Source organism: Artemia franciscana, chromosome 12, assembly GCF_032884065.1.
Source record: "Artemia franciscana chromosome 12, ASM3288406v1, whole genome shotgun sequence".
NCBI lineage: Eukaryota > Metazoa > Arthropoda > Branchiopoda > Anostraca > Artemiidae > Artemia > Artemia franciscana.
Window position 1 is genome coordinate 16,069,636 of NC_088874.1, and position 24,385 is coordinate 16,094,020.

The window sequence follows — 24,385 nt, forward strand, 5'->3', positions numbered from 1 at the left end:
GATGACCAATTTTTATAAATGTGACTTTATACCGCACATGATTTTATTTTATAGTGAGTACTCATGTGGTTAGAAGTCTTGTAGTTATAACTTCAGCATTAGCTAGAACTCAAGAATGAGCTACTGTGCAAAGCTTGAATCGACTGGAAGCTCTGTAGGAGTTGGCACTCACATCACAAGATCACATCACAAGATGTGTTATCAAATACATTTGTTTCGAACTATTTACCTAGCTGGTCACATTACGTTTAAAAATTCTTCGAAATTTATGCCGGTTCTGAAATTGTGTAGTAGACTGTACGATTCTGAAAGCCTCTAATAGTGGAAACAAAATTATGCAAAAATTAATAAGTTGACGGTGACTCATAACAGTTCAGAGCATATTAAATTTACGCGTGTTTCTTATTGAAGACTATTCATAACCGTAGACCAATGTTCTTAATGTACCTCTAAGGAACTCAAGTTAATCGTCTCCTAAGTATATCTTCCCATTCCAGGATTACATTTGTGTAGATGGCATGCCTGTCTTGTTCATATTTTCTTCGAAGTATTTTTCGGCCTTTCCTGTCGTCTTGTGCCCTCTGGAGAGGCAAGTCGGGCAATCTGGTTTCTGGCACGCCCATCACATGGCCTAGACTACCAATGCGAGGGTTTTTAGGATGTCTTTCAAAATTCGCATAAATTTGTTTTCACAATAGACTTTTACCATAAGAATTTCTCGAAGCCATAGTTACCATTCCTGAGTCAGTTTCAACTGAAGATTTTTTTTTTTTTCACTCTAGTTTTACGCAAGCAGAACGAGAGCAGCTAGCACTACTCAGGACTATGAGCGGTTATAACGTAGCATAAACGAACATTCATAAAAGTTCTCCCGGATGCAGTCTAGACTCAGACGAAAACTATAAAACTAAAAATGTTTAGAATCGGATTAACAAATAACGTAGTCAATTAAGGAATATGTTGATAGCCCCCCATCCGCCTTCAGAACTAAAATAACCACACTTAAGCCAAATGGCAAAAAGCAAGTCCTTAAAACATTCCTATTAAACTTATTTTTTAATCTGTTACAATTTAACATTGCAAAAGTTTACAAAGGATACCGTTTCTAATTATGAAGTTGCCTCCTGAAGGGAAACCTGTGCCCCATAAATATGATAAATTAGATGAATTTTTTAATTACATACAGTGTCGAACATTTCAATTATTCAATGAATGCTTAACGTAATATTTGGCCGACAAAAATTGTTTTGTAATTTTTTTTCATTCTAATGTTCATCAAACTTTGAAAGTTTATAACTTTTGATAAATGTATTACGGACCAAAAAAGTTTTACAGACAAAACCCAGTTTTCGTTGCACATTCTCAAACATGTTTCACCTTGTTTTTTGTAGGAGTTACCACTTGTATTTTGAAAGTTTCAGTTTATGGCACCCTTCAGGCGGCAACTGCACCTCCAAAGCCTTGTTTCACTATCTTTCTAAGCTAGTATTTCATATTGTCAGTCTTGTGAGCAAGGCCACATCCAGGAGGAGTGTGACGGATTCTGATCCCCCACCCACCGAAATTTTTATCCGACTCGTAAAAAAAGTAACAAAATGCATATAATTTTTTTTTCGAAACGTTTTTTTAAGCTTTTTTGGCAACCGCCTCCCCTCCCCCGAAAACAATCCTGGATACTCCCTTGCCTGCAAGTCCAGTTTATATTATTATGGCATGACTATACACATCTAAAGAGAAAGCGAAGCTGAGTCAACTAAATTCGAACAAATATGAAACTACTTAAAATCCTTTTTTTGGCATCGAATACAAAGAAAACAACAGAACAAAGAAGAAACGAACATTATGTTTGATGAAGTATCTTATTAAATGCATTATAGGAAGATTCCAGGTCGAATATCAATTGTCTAGCTTGCGAGTCGGAAAGTTGATCAGCAGCCTGCATGGCAGATAGAGTTTGAACCCAGGTATCCACTTTAGATTTTCCCTCGAAATTCCCAGGTAAAATACTCAGTCGAGCCATTGCGTCCTGCAAACAAGAAATGATTAGGGATTTAATTGAGACTCTTATCACCCAACTAGGGACAAAACCTACTGAGCTACATTTAAATTGCTCCATTTAGCGAGTCTCGTAGATTATGAAGCAACTGGCCATAGAGCCAGTCTGACGACCGTGATAAAAAAAAAAAACGAAGTGTATATTCTTCTGGAAGAGCCAAGAATAGTATTCCCCCCCCCCCGTTACCAAAAACCGCAATTCCAAGCCCCCCCCCCACACACACAAACAAATGTCTCTAAGACTTTAACTGGATCCTCCAGTGGTGAGATAAAATGCGGTAAACTCTCCTGTCATGATCTGACATCAAATGAATCTTGATAGTGAGTTGACTAAAAAAAAGTTTTTTTTTAATTGAAAGTAAGAAGCAGCATTAAAACTTAAAATGAGCAAAAATATTATGTATATGAGGGGAGTTGCCTTTCCCCAATAGCTTGCTCTTACGCCAAAGGTTTTTTTTAACTTATAAAAGTACTTAGGTTATTGTTAGTTTAAAAACAAGTAAAATTAATATACATGTTTCGTTTTAGTTATTCATGTACGGTGAGCAATCTTCAAAACTGCAAGTTTTTTAAAACTTAAAATGAACAGAAATCATTCCGTATATGAAAGGGACTGTCCTTTCCTCAACGCCCCACTCTTTGCACTAAAGTTTGACTCAATCTCACAACTTTACTTTTTAAAACAATAAAGAACTTTAGCGTAAAGAACGGGAGGATTTAATTCAAGATTTAAACAATTAATTTAGGACCCATTTTATTTGTTCTACTTTAAGAGCCTCAATAAACTGCAGCTTCAACCATTTCGTGCTCCCCTTAGACCAAATTATCTGCAAGTCGAACAGGTATTAGAGAACCAGTATGTTTGTTGTATCAAAAAGCTTTTCAAAATTCTGCCTGTTTCCATTGAACAATCTTAAAAAAATAACTTTGCCGTCTATACTATATCAATTACAAATAAACAAGCCAAAGCTTATCAAATGACAGTAATAAAAGAAACAAAAATTGTAAATAAAAAATATAGCTGAGTGCACACGCGTATTATACAATACTCGCTTCAAGTAACAGTGGAACGGCATCACAGGATTGTTTTCAGACCAGTAATTGGCTTTGAGTCCCGAACACTTACCAATTATCTAAAGAACAATAATATGAAAAAAAAGATCTCCCACGGTTAATTACTTAAACCATTCAAAAAAAACACAAGGAATAGACGGAATTCACCGAAGTATTTGAATTATAGTCATAAACGACAAATGAGTTCATCAGCACGTCCCCCTACCTTAACGGTATAACAATAACGGCCTACAAAACACTTAATGATCATATATTTTTGAATCAGCATTTTTAGGTCGATTGGTTTCCTCAATCGCAATCGATGAATTTATTGCAACAAACAAGACGAATGAAAATTATTAATAATTAATCATTTATATTTATAAATGACTATATAATCAGTTATAAATGTTTTTTGTGAAAAAAAATCGATCACACTTTAATTGAAGGTATATAATTGGTTAACAGTTAAAGTTAACCAAGGTTGCGAAGGGTGTACAAGCTAATAAAACGTACTAAAAATCGATATCGTCGAAATTTGTGTATAATTTTTCTGGATTCAATAGTGCTGAAATTAATTTTATCTTTTGCCAATTCAACGATATATAACGATTCAATTAGTAAAAAGAGTAAGAAGCATGAACTTTTATCAATTATTCCTACCAGGTATCAGTTGCATAAACTCACTAAAATACAAAAGGTGGAAGAGAGGATATTTTCCTTTTTTTAAAGGACAATACAAAGAAGATGGTATTTTTCATAGTATAGGGGCCCCCTCCAAATGGCGTCCCTGGTAAGTGCAGAGGTTGGAAGATCATATTGAAATGCTGGGTTGCTTATAATAAATATCACGGGTTTTCACAAACAAGAAAAACAAAACTAAACCAAAAATAAAATTCCAGGTTTAGAATAACCTATATAAAAATAAAGAGTCCCATTATATATTACAGAATAGCTTATTTTATATACAAAACACTTTGGCTAGTTTGTCAACAAAAAAAAGACTGATTTATTAATCATTAATTAGGTACACAGGAAGAAAAAAATCAGGCTTGGGGTCTCCCAAAAATCTTGATATCTCTACGAATTTCCCTGCAATATCTACTATTTTCCATAAAATCTCCATTTTATGAAGGTGGGTCTTAAATGCAATCCATCACCAAGCTAAAATCTTGCGCATCTGCCTAGTGGTGATATTTTTTTTTCTGCCAAAACCAATTTCAAAGACTGACAAAGATATACCATAACCCCAAGATACAATCTCAGTAAAAATTTGTTACCTCTAGACTGAATGAATACAATCTAATTTTTGACGGATTGAGGACATAGAACTTTCTTAACTAACCCAAGGACAGCACTGGGGGGAAGGGGGTATTGCTTCTTAAAATTTAAAATCCCCTATTTTTTCATGAATTGGTGTCCCTCAATTATACAAAGGAAGAAAGAACTTATTCACTAAAAATTTCGTCAGAAATAACAATATTTTGGGTTGAGTGCTATCACTCACTTGCTATACAGTTCGACGTTCAATTTATCTGTTCTTTTAAATAGCATTAAACAAAAAAAAAGTTTTTTAAAATGAAAGTAAGGAGCGACATTAAAACTTAAAACGAACAGAAATTACTCCATATATGAAACGGGCTGTTCCCTCCTCAACGCCCCGCTCTTTACGCTAAAGTTTGACTCTTTCTCTCAACTCTGCTTTTTAAAACAGTAAAAAACGGAGTAATTTCTGTTCATTTTAAGTTTTGATGTCGCTCCTTACTTTCAGTTAAAAAGACTTGTTTTTTATATTTAATTACTGAACGTTTTTGAATTAATGCATGTTTTGATTTTGGCTCTCCGTACATGAATAATTAAAACGGAATTTGCATATTAATTTTTTTTTTGCTAAATGACTTTCTCATAGTTTTGATCGGACGATTTTGAGAAAAAAAGGAGCGGTGGAGTAGGTGTAGTTACCCTTCAATTTTTTGGTTACTTAAAGAGGTAAGTAGAATTTTCAATTTTACGAACGTTTTTATTAGTAAAAGAATCGTTTATTTTATTACGTATATTAGGGGGTTCGCCCCCTCGTCAATACCTCGCTCTTTACTCTAAAGCTTAAATTTTGTCCCAATTCCTTAAGAATGACCCCTGAATCACAGATTCTTAAAATTACTTTAGGGTAAAGAGCAAGGTATTAGGAGGAGGCGAACCCCTCATATGCGTAATAATTTCTGTTCGTTTTAAGTTTTAATGCTGCTTCTTACTTTCAGTTGAAGAAACTTTTTCATATATATTTTTTCATTGCTCTTTTAAAAAATGCTAAAAAATACTACGCCCCCTACATGAAATTTCCTTCCCCCAACGATCAAATCCTCCATGGAAAGTTCCTTCACATAACCCTATGCCCTCAGCCCCTCCCCCCACCCAACCAAAATATCCCCCTGAAAGTGTCTGTACACTTTCCAATAACCATTACTATATGTAAACACTGGTCAAAGTTTGTAACTTGCAGCCCCTCTCACGGGGATTGTGGAGGAGTAAGTCGTTCTCAAAGACATGGTTTTTAGGTTTTTTGACTATACTGAATAAAATGGCAATCTCAGAATTTTGATCTGGTGACTTTGGGAAAAAATGAGCGTGCGAGGGGGCCTAGTTGCGCTCCAATTTTTTAAGTCACTTAAAAAGGGAGCTAGAACTTTTAATTTCCGTTAGAATGAACCCTCTTGGGACATTCTAGGACCACTGGGTCAACATGATCACCCCTGAAAAAAAAAAAAAAAAAAAAAAAAAAAAAAAAAAAAAACACGCATCTGTCTAGTGGCTGAAAATACAAAATTCCACATTTTCGTAGATAGGAGCTTGAAACTTAACTGAAGGGTTCTTTGATACGCTGAATCTGATGGTGTGATTTTCGTTAAGATTCTATGACTTTTATGGGGTGTTTCCCCCTATTTTCAAAAAAAAAGCCAAATTCTCTCAGGCTCGTAACTTTTGATGGGTAAAACTAAACTTAATGAAACATATATATTTAAAATCAGCATTAAAATGCAATTCTTTTGATGTAACTATTGGTATCAGAACTTGTTTTTTTTTTTTAGAGTTTGTTACCACGAACTATTTGATTTAAGTGTTTTTTACAGGAAGCCACTTATGGAAAGCTTCGCATTGCATACATCAAGTTTTAAGTTATCAGTTCTTTTTTGGAAAAAAAATACACTAAAAATATGCAGGCTCTAAATCTACTATATATGCGTCGTCTGGAAAAACAGGGTGTCTCCAAAAATATTTTTACTTATCGAACTTTTCTAATAATTCTGAATACTTAACTTCTACTAACTTCACCTTTACAAATTGAAAAAAATGTATTAGAAATATCTTTAAGAAGGATATTCACCGACATATTTTTCTTAAATAATTTTCTTTTGACTGGAACACTTTAATAAAACGATTGGTTTTCAATCAGTTTCAAAATTTCTCTTTGTAGAAATACAAAATACTAAAGTACGAAACATATCGTTTTACCGAAACTTCGGAACTTTAAGTACCTACAGGTGAACTCTGACAAGAACCTAAAGCATTTATTCATCACATTTTGTGACCCTGGACTGAAACAACGGGAAAACGCTCAGGGAACATAAATTTTCAAAGAAAAGCTTTTTTGACGTTTTCTATTTAGATTACCTGTAAATCTTTCAAATCTGGAAGTAATTCATCTGTCGCTTTTTGATCTAGTCTCAGCCGATCCATCAGAGTAATAAACAACGATACGATATCAGCAATACATTTGGACGTATTTCCCTTATCATCCTTAATTGTAATTGGCCGATCTTCTCGTATCCTCTCTAAGGCAAGGGGACAATCCAACTGCAACCAAAGGTTAATACAGTTAAAACAGTTTTTTTTTGGAAGTGCGAACATGTAGAAGAAAAAAATAGGTAACAATGTTACTGCCATTTAAACCTAGAGGTTACTCGAACTGTAGGTTAGGCCTAGATCCAGGTACGAGCGAATTGCTTGCCTATTCACAGTGACAATCAACAGAAAAAGATCATTGCACCATGTTTTTTTCTTCAGGCATCCGAGTCTATACATTTTAGGTGGGTAAAATCTTGAAAGGGAATGAAGAGGAAAGCTTTAAGATATTTCAAGATTTCTGCATAAATCTATTGCTAACTTTAGAGATTTATCTTCAATAAGTCACTTAAATGAGCTAGTATACAATTTACTCTGTCAGTGTGATTTTTATAACCTAATATTATTGATACCTACAAATTTCCCACCTTCTCCCCCCCTCCTGAGCTTGGACAGAAGGATGCACCCCGGAAAAAATTGAAAAGGAGTAGAGAAATTTCATTGGGTGCGTGCTTTGATCCTCTTCCCTCTTTAGGAAACTGATTCTCTTAAAAGTCAGGACTGTGTAGACCAGCAGTATTCACCATTGTTTTTAGTGACCTTCCTGCCTAGTTTTGAATAAATTGTTAGTACTATAAAGATATACTGAATATAAAAAAAGAGACACAACTATTATTGTTCAATACAGAGGACAACAAATTTATTTTCCCAAGAACTAAAGTTAAGTTAAAGTTTGATTAATAGTAAAATATAACTGAACAATATATATATATATATATATATATATATATATATATATATATATATATATATATATATATGTATATATATATATATATATATATATATATATATATATATATATATATATATATATATATATATATATATATATATATATATATATATATGTATATATATATATATATATATATATATATATATATATATATATATATATATATATATATATATATATATATATATGTATATATATATATATATATATATATATATATATATATATATATATATATATATATATATATATATGAAAAACAACCTTTTTCAGCGAAATCTTCTGGCCTGCCCACGAAAGTATAAAAAGAAGTTGTCCTAGGGGCGTCCCAGTAGTAAAATTTTCCTCAAGATTGATTAAATGCATGAACTAATTACACAACCACTACTGACAATGCAAATAACTACATACATCTTTCCTCGCTGAGCTACTACTGAAGTCACCGTAATAAAAAACAAACGAAAAAAAAAACATTCACTATACTTCCCCACACACATCAAACAACCACTGAAAAGAAAACGGCTCATGTATTAATAAATTCACAACAAAAATACACTTTTCCTTAAATTTATTTCTAAATTCTTCAAACCTTTTCATTTTATTAATCTTGTTATCATTACTCTTCCATGATTTTATTCCTTGATAAATAAAGAAGTTAGACCGTGCAGTGAGGGCGATTGGAGCTGAAAGTTCGTTCCTCGCACGAGTATCTTAACCGTGTCAATCAGACCTAACCTGAAACGTGCCTGCGAAGCAAAAAGTTAAATTGTCAATATTGCATGCAAGCAAAACAAGTAGGTAACAAAAATCCCGTGCCAGCAGCAGGTAAAACTTTTAGCTTTCCCGACTCCAATTTCACAGAGCCACTTGATGATTTATTGCAGAGATAGATCGAATTATTTTGGAGCCCTTGAATTGCATTTATGAGTGACGGAAACGTCCCAAATCATAGCGGAAAAGAATGCAAAATTCTCGGACGTATTATAGAAAAACGCAAAAACCTTAAGATGTGACGTGGGACAAAATTAGTTTTCAAAGTATTCTTATGTTCCGTGATAATACAGTTGATATATTCTTCAAGGGGGTCCTAAACGACCAAGTTTCATCAAGTGAAATACCTAGACACTTGACACATGACTTCCTTTCAATCTCACATCACTATATTTCAATTGAATAATCTATCGGTAACGAGTCGCTGTTCTATAGAATATAATAGCACAACTCTTAGGGGAGAAACTTGAAATTTGTTTGCATGGACCCAAGTTGAAATTCTAACTAGCAAGCAGTTGCTTAATTCAGTCGATCATTACTCTGTTATTGCAACAAAAATAAGCAACGTCTCACCAGCAAAAATCTGAACTGTCGCTTCTTGTGGATTATTAAACAACTCACTAAAATTATTTTTAATATTTGGCATAGTCCGACTTAGGTAATTTACAAAAAATAATATAGTAACGATCCAAAAACAGCCTTTGTTCAACCCCACATGCAGTGGGAAATTTGATGAGCGTTTCGAATCAATCTGAACATATCGTAGCCGTTCTGCTAATAATGCTTGTGGAGAGCTAAGTCCAGAACCTTTTATACCATAAAACTTACACTTCACATGCGGCAGATTGTGGTCTACTGTGTCAAAAGCTCTTTTATTATGTCTAGAATATATCTGTTCTAATAAAAGTTTTACACAGGAATCGACTCTGTAACCAGAATTTTTCGGCCAGCTGAGTAATCACTTTCTAAATTTTGCTATTTTTTGTCAAACCTGTGTGTTTTGAATTTTAAAGTAAAAACAGATTTAATTTGACAGAGAAGAATTTTAGTACAGTTCATATGCCGAACTAAAAAAATGCAATCACAACTTTTCTAGCATTTATATTTTTTGCAATGATTTATGTTTTAATTTTTGGACAGAAAAAGTAATCCCTCTGTTACTAGATCGTACTAAAACTGGACAAGAAAAAACTCTAAATAATTAATTTTTATTTTAGAATTACAATCCTCAAATTCTACGAATAAAAATTGAAAAATGACTATGGAAAAATTGTAGGTATGAACAAAAATGTGATTGCATATTCGAACTCAGCTAAAGAATAATAGGACCATGTATTTTAGCACTTAAAAATACAAAGGAGTAAATTTATTGTCCAGCGTTGTCTAAGATCAGAGCCTACGTAGAAAAAAAAACATTATACCATGAAATTTGCAGCCTAAAACATTTACAACTTTTTTTGTTCCATAGATTCGTAGGCTAGTATTTTGATTTGTTCTTCCTTTTTGCTCGATAAATTCGTAGACATACGTAAGCAAAAACCACGCGAACGGTAACCTGTGAAACCCAGACTGTAACGTTTCCACAGCATTTAACTTAGATTTAGGTCCTCCAACGCCTGAAGGCGCACAAGGCAGCAACAGTGGTAAAAACTCACAACATTTAAATAAACTTCATTCAAAATAAAGGGTTCATAAGTAAGACTGGAAACGACAAAATCGTTTTTTTCAGATTTAAAACAATATGTAAATTGAAAACTATCGAATACCAACATCCTACATTTACTACATTTTATTAAGCTTTCATCAAGCTATCAAACTTTTGCATTTACAGCAGTGGTTGAGGGGGAGGGGGGTTGCCATTCTGATATTTAGAAAATTTCCAGTTTGATTTATGTTTTAACACCGTTGTTCCCTTTCATATGAAACCACTTTTTTATTCTATTTTAGTCTGCTTTTTATTTCATTACATTAGTCAACTTACAAACTGCACAATATGTGTAGAATATGTAGCTGCACTATATGTGTAACTGCACTATGTGTAGAAGTGTACAAACTGCACAGTATGTGTAGCACCACCACGAGGGAGTATGACCTCTAAAACTGGCACATACTTAAAAGAGTTTTCAATACACATACACTTTATTGACATTTGTTAGTTTTATAAGACGCGATTTTCAAGCTTTTTAAAAATGACACTAGAAATTTAAAAAATTCGTTCAAATGAGCCTCTTCTCTATTCTCCATGATTATTGGTTCGGAACGATCACGTGGAAAAAATTTAATAAACATGCATCCTAGGCTACATGTCAGGGCAAGCACAATATTACATATACTGTTGGTTACAGAACTAGGCACTTGCTATGGAGTTTAGTAAAATTGATTCATTAATCCATATAACTAGACTAGTAAAAACGAGTAACTCGCTTTGAAATTTCAAAGAAACTGTCTGGTCAGAAAAATACCTAATTGATGCCAATCAGATATAGTCATTTTTACATAGATTCAACTTGACAGTGATTTTTAATTATGAACATAATGTTGAGATTTTTGAAAAAGAGCCCGAAACCCTTCAGTCGTGACCATACGCAGCGATGGTGCCTGGCACCAGACAGTGATATCCATCTTATTAAACAAGCAATGCATGTATGCACGTCTTTATAATTTTTTTCTTAAAAACGGCTAAAAACTTTTTTATTTTAATTGGCACCCTTTCTCGCGTCAAAAGAAAAACGATGTAGATAGGTCACGAGTTTTACAAAATTCGTTTAGAGCCTCAATTTTGAGAAAAAAAATTCATATGAGTGACGTCATGTTTACATACGTTTCAAGAATACGAATTACATCATTTTCCCCTGGGAGTGGTCGCATCATTTTTCGTATCTATGATGTATGGTAAATTACACAAGACGACAAATGACTAAACAGCTAAAAAAAAAAGGTATGGAACAAGAAATAGCAAAGATCCCATTGAATTACCAAGGAAAACGCTGCACAACGAAATCTGCAGTTAGAAGACAACACATAATTACAATAGAATGAAGGAACGCTTTAGTTTATCGTGAGTGAGTCTGTGAAGGATAAACAGGAAAGAGGAACTGAATTCATGTCGACCCTACATTTATACACATCTTTGACACGTGCAAAATTACACAAGATGACAAATGACCGAAAAGCTAAAGAAAAAGGCATTGAACAAAAACAACAAGAAATCAAATTGAATTGCAAACCAGAATGTGACTTAAAATTAAAGAAAAACATGGTAAGATTACCCCCCCTCCTGTTTTCTTTCATAAAATATTACAACTTTTCTTATGCTAGCAGCACTGATATGTGACTTTAAACTGTATACATTTGGCAAATATGTTGTTATAAAATTAGAAACAGTTGATTTAACAAAATTTTTGGCACGCAGTTACTAGTTTTATAAATTATTCTTTTATTAAAAATTACCATTGCACACAAACCACACACTCAGTCCAAATAAAATCTTTGAACAAAGGGATATTAGAAAGTAAATTTTCCCCCTTCAACCTTGCTTCGAAGTTTAAGGCTCAAAAATTACTTTCCATGGCTTCAAAACCATCCCCCGCCCAAAAAAAAACTACCCCACCCCCTCAATGACTGAAACTTGTATGTGCACCTATGCAATGCTGCACAGTCATCAAAATTCTGTAATAACAGTCATTAATAGCCATTCATTCTGTACAGACTGCATGTATGTTGAACAGTGCATCATCAAATGGTCACATGGCCACTGAGAATAGTGGGCTATATAAATAGCCATAAGGAAGTGCTAAACTGATTAGCTATCTCACAGTTTTTACTTTATAACACTTTGGCCCTTAACTAAGAATGATTGTTTCACAGGACAAAATGGCAGAGACAGGCACTTTAGTCTCTTAATTCAGCTTTAACTAAGAATGATTGTTTCACAGGACAAAATGGCAGAGACAGGCACTTTAGTGGCACAATATCTCTTGTTGCTTAAAAGGCTACCAAACTGAATAAAATATCCAATGCATCCTGTTTGATATTCTAAGCTAGTTCTCAGGCTTTTTCCATAATACTAAAAAACTTCAATGTGTGGATTTCTAGGGCTTTTCTTCGGAAAAAATTATATGCCTTCCAAGGTTTTGCATAGACTTGGAACAAAATTGGAATGGGCATTCAATCCATGAACACCAAATATATGATTTATCAAGTATCAATGCATTCTCCAATCTACGTCTTTTCCATAAACTCCTTACTTTTAAATACTTTACTATTGTGCTACTAATGGTGCCAATTGGGAAAGTGGACAAGGATGGGCAACTACTTTGCTTTAGAGTTTTAAAAATAGTGTTTTCAGGGTTTTCATTGAAAAAATCAAACATATCACTCCCATAGCTTCTATTAATCTTCATTGTCTTTTCGTGAATTTGTGCCACTATTTGAGAACTTATGTCTTTGAATATTAAATATACAGACCTTCATCATCATTTTGTTGTTCATTGGGGCTAATTTCTACCATCTTACCCAAAAGGACAGGGTTTATCTCATGCTTTTGTTCAAAAATCAACTGAAACAGAAAAAGAATCCTTCTAGTGGATCTAAAACTACAGATGTCATGTATCCAGGCATATTTGGTTCTGCTGCTTGGGAGACCAGCAACTTTTAGAAAAAAAAAAGAAAAAAAATTCCGTATACGTCTAGATAACAAATGTTGAATGCTACATAACAAAATGAAGCTACATTAATTACCTATGCTAGCGTTTAAAAAAAATTTTATCTTGTACAAATTTTGAATCAAAAATTGTTTGTGCAAAAAGTATAAAAATATCATTTAGTATAAATATTATACTAAATAAAGTATAATATTATTATTTAATATTATTAACCTGACAATAGGGCCCATATGGTATATGCTAGCAATAAATCTACATGTATACCCATTTACTTTTGATGCCAAAGAAGGAGAGTTATCCTGTAAACCACAGTAGTGAACTAGATATGTCTATAGGTTTTTTTTTTAAATAAATTACCATGAAATGACTACATGAATTTTTTTTTTTTTGAAAACTAAAAGAACATGTTTTAAAAAAAAAAATAAAAATTAGTTTATTAGTTTATAATACTGTGTTGAGAGAGAGAGAGTGAGAGAAAGGGATAGGGAGAGAGAAAAAGAGAGAGAGAGAGGAAAGGGGAGAGAGAGAGAGAGACTTACTCTAAACCTTTTTGAAAAAATGTCAATGCTTGGAAACTCATCACTTCTGACTTGCTGAAATGCTGCTTTATACTGTACCAGCAATTTTGAACATGCTGCAGTATACTCTTTTGCAGCAACACAGTCTTTGATGTAGGCTTTTTCTAAGCACTGTAAAGTGTTTACAACAGCATACAAATCTGCTAGGTTGTCATACCTTTAAGAGAATTAATCTTTAATAATGAAGTTTGTTTTAAAACTACAACTTGACCAGAATTGTTTTATAAAAGCGGACACATATTTCTGTTGTCACCTACAAGAATCATCACAAGTTTACTTAATCTGAACAAACTATCATTTTTAGTATCAAATATACTCCTGAGTTAAAGTTATTAAGGCCATATAACTTCAATTTATATCTGGTGTATGCTTGCTGGGTCTCCATTGGCCACCATCTTTGGTTTACTATTAAAATTTCATTGTGATAGACTGAGAAACAAAACACAATAAATTTCACTACTAATGGTTTTGCTACTTTGTTAATTAATTTTATTTTGTATTCTAAAGTCCATGATGAGAAACGGTAACATTACCAACGAAAATCAGGAAGTAGTCAAATCAAAGCTTTATCAGTGCTTGGCAATATGATTTAGACTTTAAAGAGTGGCCCAATCAGGATGAAAAAAAAATAATAATGAAAGCTATCATAAGTGTATATACTGAGAAATACAACTGATCTTCTCTCATGAAAAAAAAAAGTGTTTCCAAAATTAATGCTCTAATCTTGCAACCTATCTAGATCATTTTTTCAGGCCAGAACACCCAAGGGTGCCGATTTTCAACAAAAACAAAAATATATAAAGCCATCTCCATATTTTACACTAAGTTGTTTATACTAACTTGTCCTTTTTAACTGACATTTTCAGATAATAATCTTAGTCATTCCTAGGATATTGCAGATTAGCACTTTTGACAACCTGGATGCACAATGTTATTTCCACAAGAAGGATGCACTTAAAACCTTTTGATTTAATTCAGTAGTTTTAAATATGGTAGTAGAAGTAGCAGTAGTATTTGCAGTCACAAGCAACAGTAGTTGAGGTAGTCAGTCATAGTTGTAAGTAGTCATAGCCACAGTAGAAAGTAGTTGAAAAAGCAGCCACAAGTAGTCACAACAATAATTAGTTGTATTTATAAGTATTCACAGTATTTAGTAGTCACAGTCGCCAGTAGTCACAGTAACATCAAAAGTAACCTTAATTGTAGTTGCAAGCAGTTGCAGTCACAAGTAGGTAAAGGTAGTCATAGTCACAAGTAGCTGTAGTTCCAAGAAGTCACAGTTGCAGTCAGAGCACCATTAGTGGCCCTGAAAAGTTCAAGTTAATACCTTTAGTCATTTCTAAGATATTGCAACAATGCCCTCTTGATAACTTGGATGTACATAGTGTCTTTTGAGTTAGTTTAACATCCCTCTTGATATTCCCTAAAGTTTTGCCCTAATATCCTTAGCCTTATTGGACACACCAAGGATTTGTGCTTTCTTTAATTTTCCTTAGAAATTTTCTTTTAAAAAAATTAATTTTCTATTATTTTCTTAAAATTATCCTATAGCCTAGACCTATTTCATCTAGGCTACATTGTTGTATTATAAACTGTCCTATTTAATTCTGGAAACTACAATAAAGCATTTGGAAACCATATGCCTAAATTAGGTATTCTCCGTGAATTTTTCCATATTTAACTCTTTTCTTCAGATAAATTCAGTGCCAAACAGTCAATCTGAATGGCATTCAGCAATTAGAAAATTCATAGAGAATATACAGGCTAATTTGGACCATAGCCTACATTTGACCCTTTAAGGCTTTAAGGGGAGGGTTAAAGTAAAGTGAAGCGCTTTCAGGAATGATGTAGGCTAAGCAAGTATGGTAAATTTCTATACAAGCTACTTTTTGTAATCTTGGAAAGTAATTAGGCTAGGAAAATGAAACTTTCAGGGATTGATCTATACACTAAAGTATGTCTTGGGAAGGTATTTTGAATTACCTACCTCTCCTTTGTCCCTCTAGAGCAGGGATCTCCAAACTTTTCAATGTAAGGGCCATATTATATATTTCCCATATTTATGCAGGCTGAAGGGATAAAAATTGAGAGAAAAAAAAATCATTGCCAGTAATTTAATTTCCTCAATTATTAGAGTATAAACATAAAAAAATTAAAACATATCTTGTTGGAAAAAATCAAGGTAAACTAAATAGACTCCTGCCTTTAGTTTTATGCAACAAAATTAGTGTGACAAATGATACAGTCATTTTGACTTTAAAATTTCATTAAATCAGGTTCCAGATTTCTCTTTACTTATCTTCCAGTCTGTCATCTGCCTGGAGATTAATAATTTCCATTTGAAATAGAGTTGGAAGATTTTCAGCATTGCAGTCAAATGGATTATGAAAGAGCCTGATTTCATTTTCTTTGGCAACAAGGTCAGCAAATCACTCCTGAAACTACTTTTTCAAATCTGAAATTATTTCATTTGCAAATGAAGAAGGAAATTCAACCTTACTTTCTGCATGAAATTTTTCACAACATGGAAAATGAGCAAAATTCTTAACTTTCACCTGACCTTCAAGTAGTGCAAGTTTTGCTCTGAATACCTTGACATGAACAAAGTAGTCACTGATCAAATTTGTTTTGCCTTGCAATTTCAGATTCAAGTGATTCACATGACCTGTCATATCTGCAAAAAATGCCAATTTTCAAATCCATTCACAATCTGATAATAATGGCTGAGGTTTATTTTTCTCTGTGAGAATTAAATCAATTTGTGATCTGAGCTCAAAGAAATGCAGTAAAATCTTTCCACAACTAAGCCATCTAACTACTGTATAATAAGGCAAGTCAACAAGCTCCAAATCAATTTCTTTCAAGAAATCACAGAACTGGCAATGGTTGAGTGCATGAGATCTAATGAAATTAACCAAAGAAACAACAGGTTTCATGACACAAGACATATCAACATATTTTAGGCACAATGCTTGTTGATGGACAAGGCAATGCAAAAATGGGTTTTGAGAATCCTCTAACCTTGCAAGCAGTTGTAATTTGCCCAAACAAACCCTGTTTTGTCCCAGAAATATTCTTTCCTCCATCAATTGTCACACACTGCACTTGTTTCCATTCCAGGTTATATTCTGTTATAATTTACTTACTTCATTAAAAATGTCTTTTCCAGTTGTTGTGCTGTGCATGCTGTGAATTGATGCTAATTCTTGAGTCACATTAAATTCACTATCAGCACCACAATTGAATACTAAGAGCTGAGAGGTATCACACATATCAGTTGATTCATCCAAAGCAAGAGAATACCAGCAAAAGCTTTGTTTGTTGTTTCCTTTATTTGCTGAATTATGTTGCCTCCTAAATCTTCGATTCTACAAGCAACAGATACAACTAAATCTACAAATACAAGCAACAGTATTTGACCCAAGACTTATCATTTTGAAGAGGACATTTTCTGGATATACCTCTCCTGCTGCTTCCACTATACACTCTTTTATGATGCTACCATCAGTGAAAGGTTTTCCTTTTTTAGCCAACACATAGGCAACTTTGTAACTGGCTCTAGTTGAAGTTTCATCTTCAGATTTTTTCTTACTGAAAACAGCTTGTTGAGAATGTAAACTGTCCTGAAATGATTCAAACTTTTTAGTGTGTTCTGCTCCTGTGATGTGAGAATAACTTGAGCCATGTTTAGATTCATAGTGCTGACAAATATTGTATTCCTTCAGAACAGCAACACTGTCTGTACATATGAGGCATAAAGCTTTATTATTTGCTTTCACAAAAAAGTACTTTATTTTCCACTTGTCATTGAACTGACAACACTCACTGTCTACTTTTCTTTTCTTTGTATTTTCCATATATGAAAACATAAGGGTAAAATAAATAAAATAACTTCTACAGAAAAAACAGCTTGTACTTGGTGTTAAAAAGCACACAAAATCCTCCATAGCAAATGGTTTGTTGTGAAGGCCACTGCTCTGCTTATATGTGAATGCCCAACTGTGCTGCTGAGCTCCATTTTTCTTGGCTCTGCTTGTAGTGCAAAAGCACCCTAACCACACACCCACGCAGCCAATGACAAAACTGCTTGCAACACATCATCAGTGACCAAACCCTATCAACACCTCAGTTCACACAACCCTATGCTCTATCTCACATAACCGCACAAAATACAACAAAGCCCCAGTTGCACTCCATCCCTACAATATACAGTTATACACAACTGATTGGTTGTAATGCACAACAGATACCTACCAGTACTAGTATCTGTGAGTCACACAATCAAGAGAGGGAAGCTGACTTGGGCTGAGCTGCCTGAGTGCCATCAGTCAACAATCCCAGCTTTTAATAATTCTGCAATGCCAGTTGTAATTTTTTTTCACAGCCACCACATGGGGATTTGTTTGGCAGGCCAGATGTGGCCCATGGGCCATAGTTTGGAGACCTCTGCTCTAGAGGGTAGTGACCTTTGATGACCTTTAAAAATGTTTGTTATAAAAGCGAAACCTTGTAATATAAATCTTTAGCTTAGATGAAGTAGGCTACAAGAAAAGTATTTTTAGCTTCACAACTATGGTCAATCTCAATTTATCAGGTTTTGAATATCTACTAAATTAAGAAAAAACCCATTGATATGGCTTAAAATTCTACTCAAATAACAGGAATTGCATTTTAAACTTAAACCAGAGAAAAAGAAATTGAAAAATCAAGCTTTAATGTTGTTTTTTCAAAATTCTAATGGGAATAGACCTGTCAAATGTGCAACTTTCTAAGACTTAGAAAACAGAAGAGGGTTAACATAGTATCTTGGCAATACCTTCCCAGAGTATGTTTTTAGCCCTGAATTCATTTCTGAAGGTTGTATAGGCCTATTCCTAACCACTTTCCAGCAAAGAAAAAAGTAGTGGTAAAATTCTAGTTGATTGACTTTTGCCAATCTTGGAGAGGGGTTAGGTTAGGAAAATGAAACTTTGAGGGATGAGTCTAAAGGCTAAAGTGTGTCCTGGGAAGGTATTTTGAAGTACACACCTCCACTCTTTCTCCCTCTAGAGGGCCCTGACCTTTGATGACCTTTAAAAATATGTGTGCCATAAAAGTGAAACCTTGAAAAATAGATCTACTGCTTGAATGAAGTACCATAAAATTGTTTTCAGTTTCACAACTTTGCTCAATCCCAATTTTTAAGGTTTTAAAGATATGCAAATACATTTCCTAAATTTTGAAAAAAAAAAACATTGATATGGCTCAGAATTCTACTCAAATAACAGAAATTGTATTTTCAGATCTAAAGGCAGAGAAAAGGCAACTGGTAACTGAAAATTAGGGGAAAATGTTGGTTTGTCAAAATTTCAATAGGTAGACCTGCCATGTAGGCAAATTCCAGGGCTCTCTAGAGGGAGAAGGAGTGGAGGTGGGTACTTCAAAATACCTTCCCAGGACATACTTTAGCCTTTAGACTCATCCCTTGAAGTTTCATTTTCCTAACCTAACCCATTTCCAAGATAGCCAAAAGTCAATCAACTAGAATTTTACCAAATTGTTTTCAGCTTCATAACTTTTGGTCAATTGCATTTTATAAGGTTTTAAAGATATGCAAATACATTTCCTAAATTTTGAAAAGAAAACATTGATATGGCTCAAAATTCTACTCAAATAACAGGAATATGATTTTCAGAACTAAAGGCAGAGAAAAAGCAACTAGTAACTGAAAATAAGGTAAAATGTTGTTTTGTCAAAATTTCAATAGGTATAGACCTGTCATGTAGGCAAATTTCAGGGCCCTCTAAAGGGAGAAGGAGTAGGGGTGGGTACTTTAAAATACCTTCCCAGGACATACTTTAGCCTGTAGGCCCATCCCTGAAAGTTTCATTTTCCTAACCTAAACCCTTTCTGAGATAGCAAGAAGTCAATTAACTAGAATTTTACCAACAATTTTGTTGTACTTCAATTAAGCAAAAGATCTATTTTGCAAGGTTTCACTTTTATAACAAAAATATTTTTAAAGATCATCAAAGGTCAAGGCCCTCTAGAGGGAGAAGGAGTAGAGGTAGCTGCTTCAAAATACCTTCCCAGGACATACTTTAGTCTGTAGATTCATCCCTGAAAGTTTCATTTTCCTAACCTAAGCCCTTTCTGATATAGCAAGAAGTCAATTAACTAGAATTTTACCATAACTTTCAAAGGAAGCTAGGCTATTTAAAGAGGGGACACCACCCTTTGACAAATGGAAAAACACAGCATGTAAGCCTATATAAAAAGGTACTATCCAATCTCTCTATAAATACAAATATTTTTGCCATCTAGTTGGATATTTTGGCAATCTCTATAGCAATCTTTAAATTTGTCAACTAGTTCACAAGAAAATTTGTCCCAGAAAACTATTCCTTTTCCAACTAGTTGACCACTAATTCCTCCCCAGCAACACTTTCTTTCCAACTAGCTTGAAACAAACATTGCCCCAGAAACACTTCCATTAACCATCTAGTTGGCAAGTAACTTTTCCCCAGAAAAAATTTTATTAACCAACTAGTTGATGAAAAACTTTTCCCCAGAAAACTATTCCTTTTCCAACTAGTTGACCACTAATTCCTCCCCAGCAACACTTTCTTTCCAACTAGCTAGAAACAAACATTGCCCCAGAAACACTTCCATTAACCATCCAGTTGGCAAGTAACTTTTCTCCAGAAAAAATTTTCTTTTTCAACTAGCTGGAAAAAGCTGTCACCCCAGAAACTCTTCTGTTAACCATCTAGTTAGCAAGTTACTTACCTGGTCTCAAAGTGAGATTGAATTTTTCAAAGCTTGGAGGTTTGATCCTCCCATCTATTTAAAGAAAACAGGTGCATAATTGATATTTTCATCTTTTCTATCTTGCATTTTATTAGCAAAGGCCTAAATGCTATTTGTTCCTTTATTCATGTGTCTTGTTTCTTTTCTTTATGTAAGGATGTTTTTGTCTCAGTTTTGATACTCTTTTTTTTTACAAATGACCTATACTAGAAGGTGAAGTGCCTATACTATTTCCCCCACAAAGTACAAGCCACTATGCCACTCTTATTAATAGAATAGGTAATGTAGTTTCAGCTTCAAACCTTGCATGGATATAGTTAGGATTTAAGTGGAATAAATAAAGAAATTGCATGGAGATTATGCACTTGCATCTCCAGATAGTCAATCAAGAAGAAGAAGAAGAAGAAGAAGAAGTAAATTTCACAGTAGGGCAAAGTTTTTCATCAACTAGTTGGTTAATAAAAATTTTTCTGGGGAAAAGTTACTTGCCAACTGGATGGTTAATGGAAGTGTTTCTGAGGCAATGTTTGTTTCTAGCTAGTTGGAAAGAAAATGTTGTCTGGGAGAAATTACTTGCCAACTAGTTGGAAAGTAAGTCTGGCCTGGGAGAAATTACTTGCCAACTAGTTGGAAAGTGAATATTTTTCAGGGGCAAATTTTTTTGTCAACTAGTTGACAAATTTGATTATTGTTGGGATTATAGGCCTATAGCAAAGCTGATTATTAATGCTGTAACATTAAACTAGGCTTGTAAAAATTTTAAATGATGGTCTTTTCTCTATCTTGAAAAGTAGTTGAGCTTGCTAAATTATTTTCTTAGGGATGGATCTAGGGTTCAACAATGGCATCAATTGAGTGGGAATTCCCCCAGAATTTGAAAAATACTTTAGGGTTTTTTTTAATTAGAATTTATCTATTTTGGGACATCCATCAAAGAAACAATAACAACCCCCTAAATTTTAGAACTGCACTTAGCAATGGGTAAAATATATTGTGGTCACTAAAAACTTTGACAATCTTACATATTTTACCATTATTAATTTGTAAAAAAAATGTGATCCAGACATTTAACATTGAATTCACCAAAAAAGACCCATCCTTTAGACACACTAAAGGTTAGATAGTAATGAAAAAGCTTCAATTACAACTTTTAAAAGGAGTAAGCCGCATAGCTTCTAGAAATTTAACCATACCTTCAGACTCAGAGATCCTGAAGCAGGTCAAAATCTTGAAAATGAGCTTCTAGTGTAGGTAATTTGTAAAAAAAGAGTATCAAAACTGAGATAAAAACATTCTTACATACAGAAAAGAAACAGACAGATGAATAAAGCAACATATAGCATTTATGCTAATAAAATGCAAAACAGAAAAGTTCACTAGATGGTTACTAGATGGTTAACAAAAGAGTTTCTGTGGCATTGTTGTTTGCAAACTAGATAGTTAACAGAATTGTTTCTGGGGCAACAACTTTTTCCAGCTAGTTAGAAAAGGAAATAATTTTTTGGGTCAAAGTTTTTCATCAGCTAGGTGGTTAATAAAAACATTTCTGGGGAAGAGTTACTTGCCAACTAGATGGTTAATAAAAGTGTTTCTGTGGCAATGTTTGTCTCTAGCTAGTTGGAAAGACAGTGTTTCTGGGGAAAAATTACTTGTCAACTAGTTAGAAAAGGAATAGTTTTCTGGGGCAAATTTTCTTGTGAACTAGCTGACAAATTTGAGTATTGCTATAGAGATTGCCAAATTATCCAACTAGATGGCAAAAATATTTGTATTTATAGGGAGATTGGATAGTACCTTTTTATATAGGCTTACATGCTATTTTTTTCCATTGGTCAAATGGTGTACATCCTTTAAAGAGAATAGAAAAAAACACTGATGTTCTTAGCTTCTACCTGGCATATAGTAAAAGCTTAAAATTTACCAAAAAACATAAAAGAGAAGATCAAGTGCTAGATTCATCTTTTAAGTAGTGAATTAAGCTAATCAAAGATCCCTGAGCCCTATAATGCAGCAGACACATCTGAGAGAACTTCCATTCTACATGGATTACCAAAGTAGGCTACTTGGAGCCTTAGTTTAGCCAGATACATATGTAGGCCTCCTGATATGAAGGATTTTCAGAATTAACATACTTTTCTCTTTCCCTTGCATTTCGGTACAACTTGACTTCTTCATTTAATTCTGGCCGGGACATCTCCCTTAAGTGATTTCCTCTAGTTCTTCGTCATTTGCAAATTTTTATACAAACAGCGCTGCCACATGAAAGAAACATAATTTTGTTTTAAAACAGAAGAATAGACGCCAATCACAGACAAAAAAGTACACAGATGAATATGTGGCCTATCTTATAATTGAAAAAAAAGTAGAGGATCCCGGTGTCGTTAATAATAATAATAATAATTTATTTGTGACCCACTTGAAACAGCGGAGTATAAAACAAACACACAGAAAAAAAAGAGAGAAAAAAAAACAACTTCTGATAACACATTAAATTACTGTAGAAAACATTTTAGAAGAGCATGAAAAGGGTTAATAGTAAAATGTATTAAGTCGGATAGTTTCTTGTGTAGCACTTTAAGTTTATTTAATAAATATGGAGCCCCGAAATTTTTTACCATATCACTGTTCTTGTACCAGGAAGGAAGATACGACAAAAATCGGAGGAAACGAAAATAAGATGACTTGAGAGCCTTTAAATCTTTTCTTTTTATAACAAGATACAATCCAGAAAGATATAAAGCCGAGTGATCACAAAATCAAGAATAAATTTGTGAAAGGTCTTTGTGGTTGTATTTCCCCCTGTTCGCAATAATTTTAGAATAATCCACTGAAAGTTTAACCTTAGCATCAGAAACAATTTTATTACGAAAAGAGACTAAATTGTTAGTAAGGGTAATGCCCAACCACTTTAAAGAAGTCACGCACGGAATGCTAAATTAAGAACAGTGAACTCTAGAAGATTGGTTAGGAGAAGGACCAAAATGAAGGAATTCACATTTATCAGGGTTAAGGGTTAGACCTACATTCGAGAAAGCAGTAGAAATAGAACGAACAGAAGCTGAAAGCCCAGATTTAGTTCTACTAATGAGAAGAAGGTCGTCTGCATAAGCAAGATATGAGACATTTGAACTACCTAAAAGGTAAGTTGTTGGAAGACTATTTAAAATATCAGCAATTTTGAAAATTGATGGAGAGAAAACTCCACCTTGTCTTACGGAAATCTTTAATATAGAAGGATCAGAAGGAGAAGATTTAATATGAAGGAAAGAATGGCCATACAAAAATTTTAATGAAGAAACAAAAGAAACATTCATTCCACATTTAAGCAAAGAAAACAGGGCTTGGGAGTGAACGACAGAATCAAAAGCCTTAGATAGATCTAAAGAACAATAATAAAGATCATAGCCCTTCCCCGAAGCATCAGAAAGCAGAGTAGAAAGAACTTTATGGGCATCCTGACATCCCAGACCGCGCTGTAAGCCAAACTGGTTAACTCCAAAATTTATATTATCTGTTATAGAAGGGAAAAGTAAATACTCAAGAACTTTGCTTAAGGTACAAGAAACAGTGATAGGACGATAAGATGAACACGAAAATGGATCTTTCCCCATTTTTAAAATAGAAGTAACTGTGCCACGCAAAAAAGTTTCCCGCATGACAGAACAAAACAAACACATTTGAAAAACTAGTTGTAAATGCGATATTAAAGGGGAGCAATCAGGTTTTAAATGATTCACTGATATTCCATCGGTATCAACTGACTTAGACTTAAGCCTTTTAACAGCCAGGTAAATTGAATCAGCGGATATCGGTAATATATACTGCTGAGATAGAGC

At 33.7% G+C, this 24,385-nt stretch overlaps 1 protein-coding gene across 1 annotated transcript; it reads right to left on the bottom strand.

Moving 5' to 3' along the window:
• Positions 1–1,772: 1,772 nt before the first annotated feature.
• Positions 1,773–22,808, bottom strand: LOC136033749 (vacuolar protein sorting-associated protein 28 homolog). The gene is made up of 4 exons (XM_065714645.1): positions 22,682–22,808; positions 13,722–13,917; positions 6,778–6,960; positions 1,773–2,026 (listed from the first exon to the last, which is right to left on the bottom strand). Exons 1-4 carry the CDS (start codon positions 22,741–22,743, stop codon positions 1,841–1,843), a joined length of 627 nt encoding a protein of 208 aa, XP_065570717.1. The 5' UTR covers positions 22,744–22,808; the 3' UTR covers positions 1,773–1,840.
• Between the last annotated feature and the right edge of the window lie 1,577 nt (positions 22,809–24,385).

Bases quoted from the DNA above. Each gene is read 5' to 3' on its own strand.
- LOC136033749 (XM_065714645.1), bottom strand. From the start codon at position 22,743: ATGTCCCGGCCAGAATTAAATGAAGAAGTCAAGTTGTACCGAAATGCA. The intron at 6,961-13,721 runs GTAAGTCTCTCT...CTTTGGTTGCAG, and splicing joins TTTTTTCAAAAAGGTTTAGA to TTGGATTGTCCCCTTGCCTT. The intron at 2,027-6,777 runs GTAATCTAAATA...TCTTGTTTGCAG, and splicing joins CAGATTTGAAAGATTTACAG to GACGCAATGGCTCGACTGAG.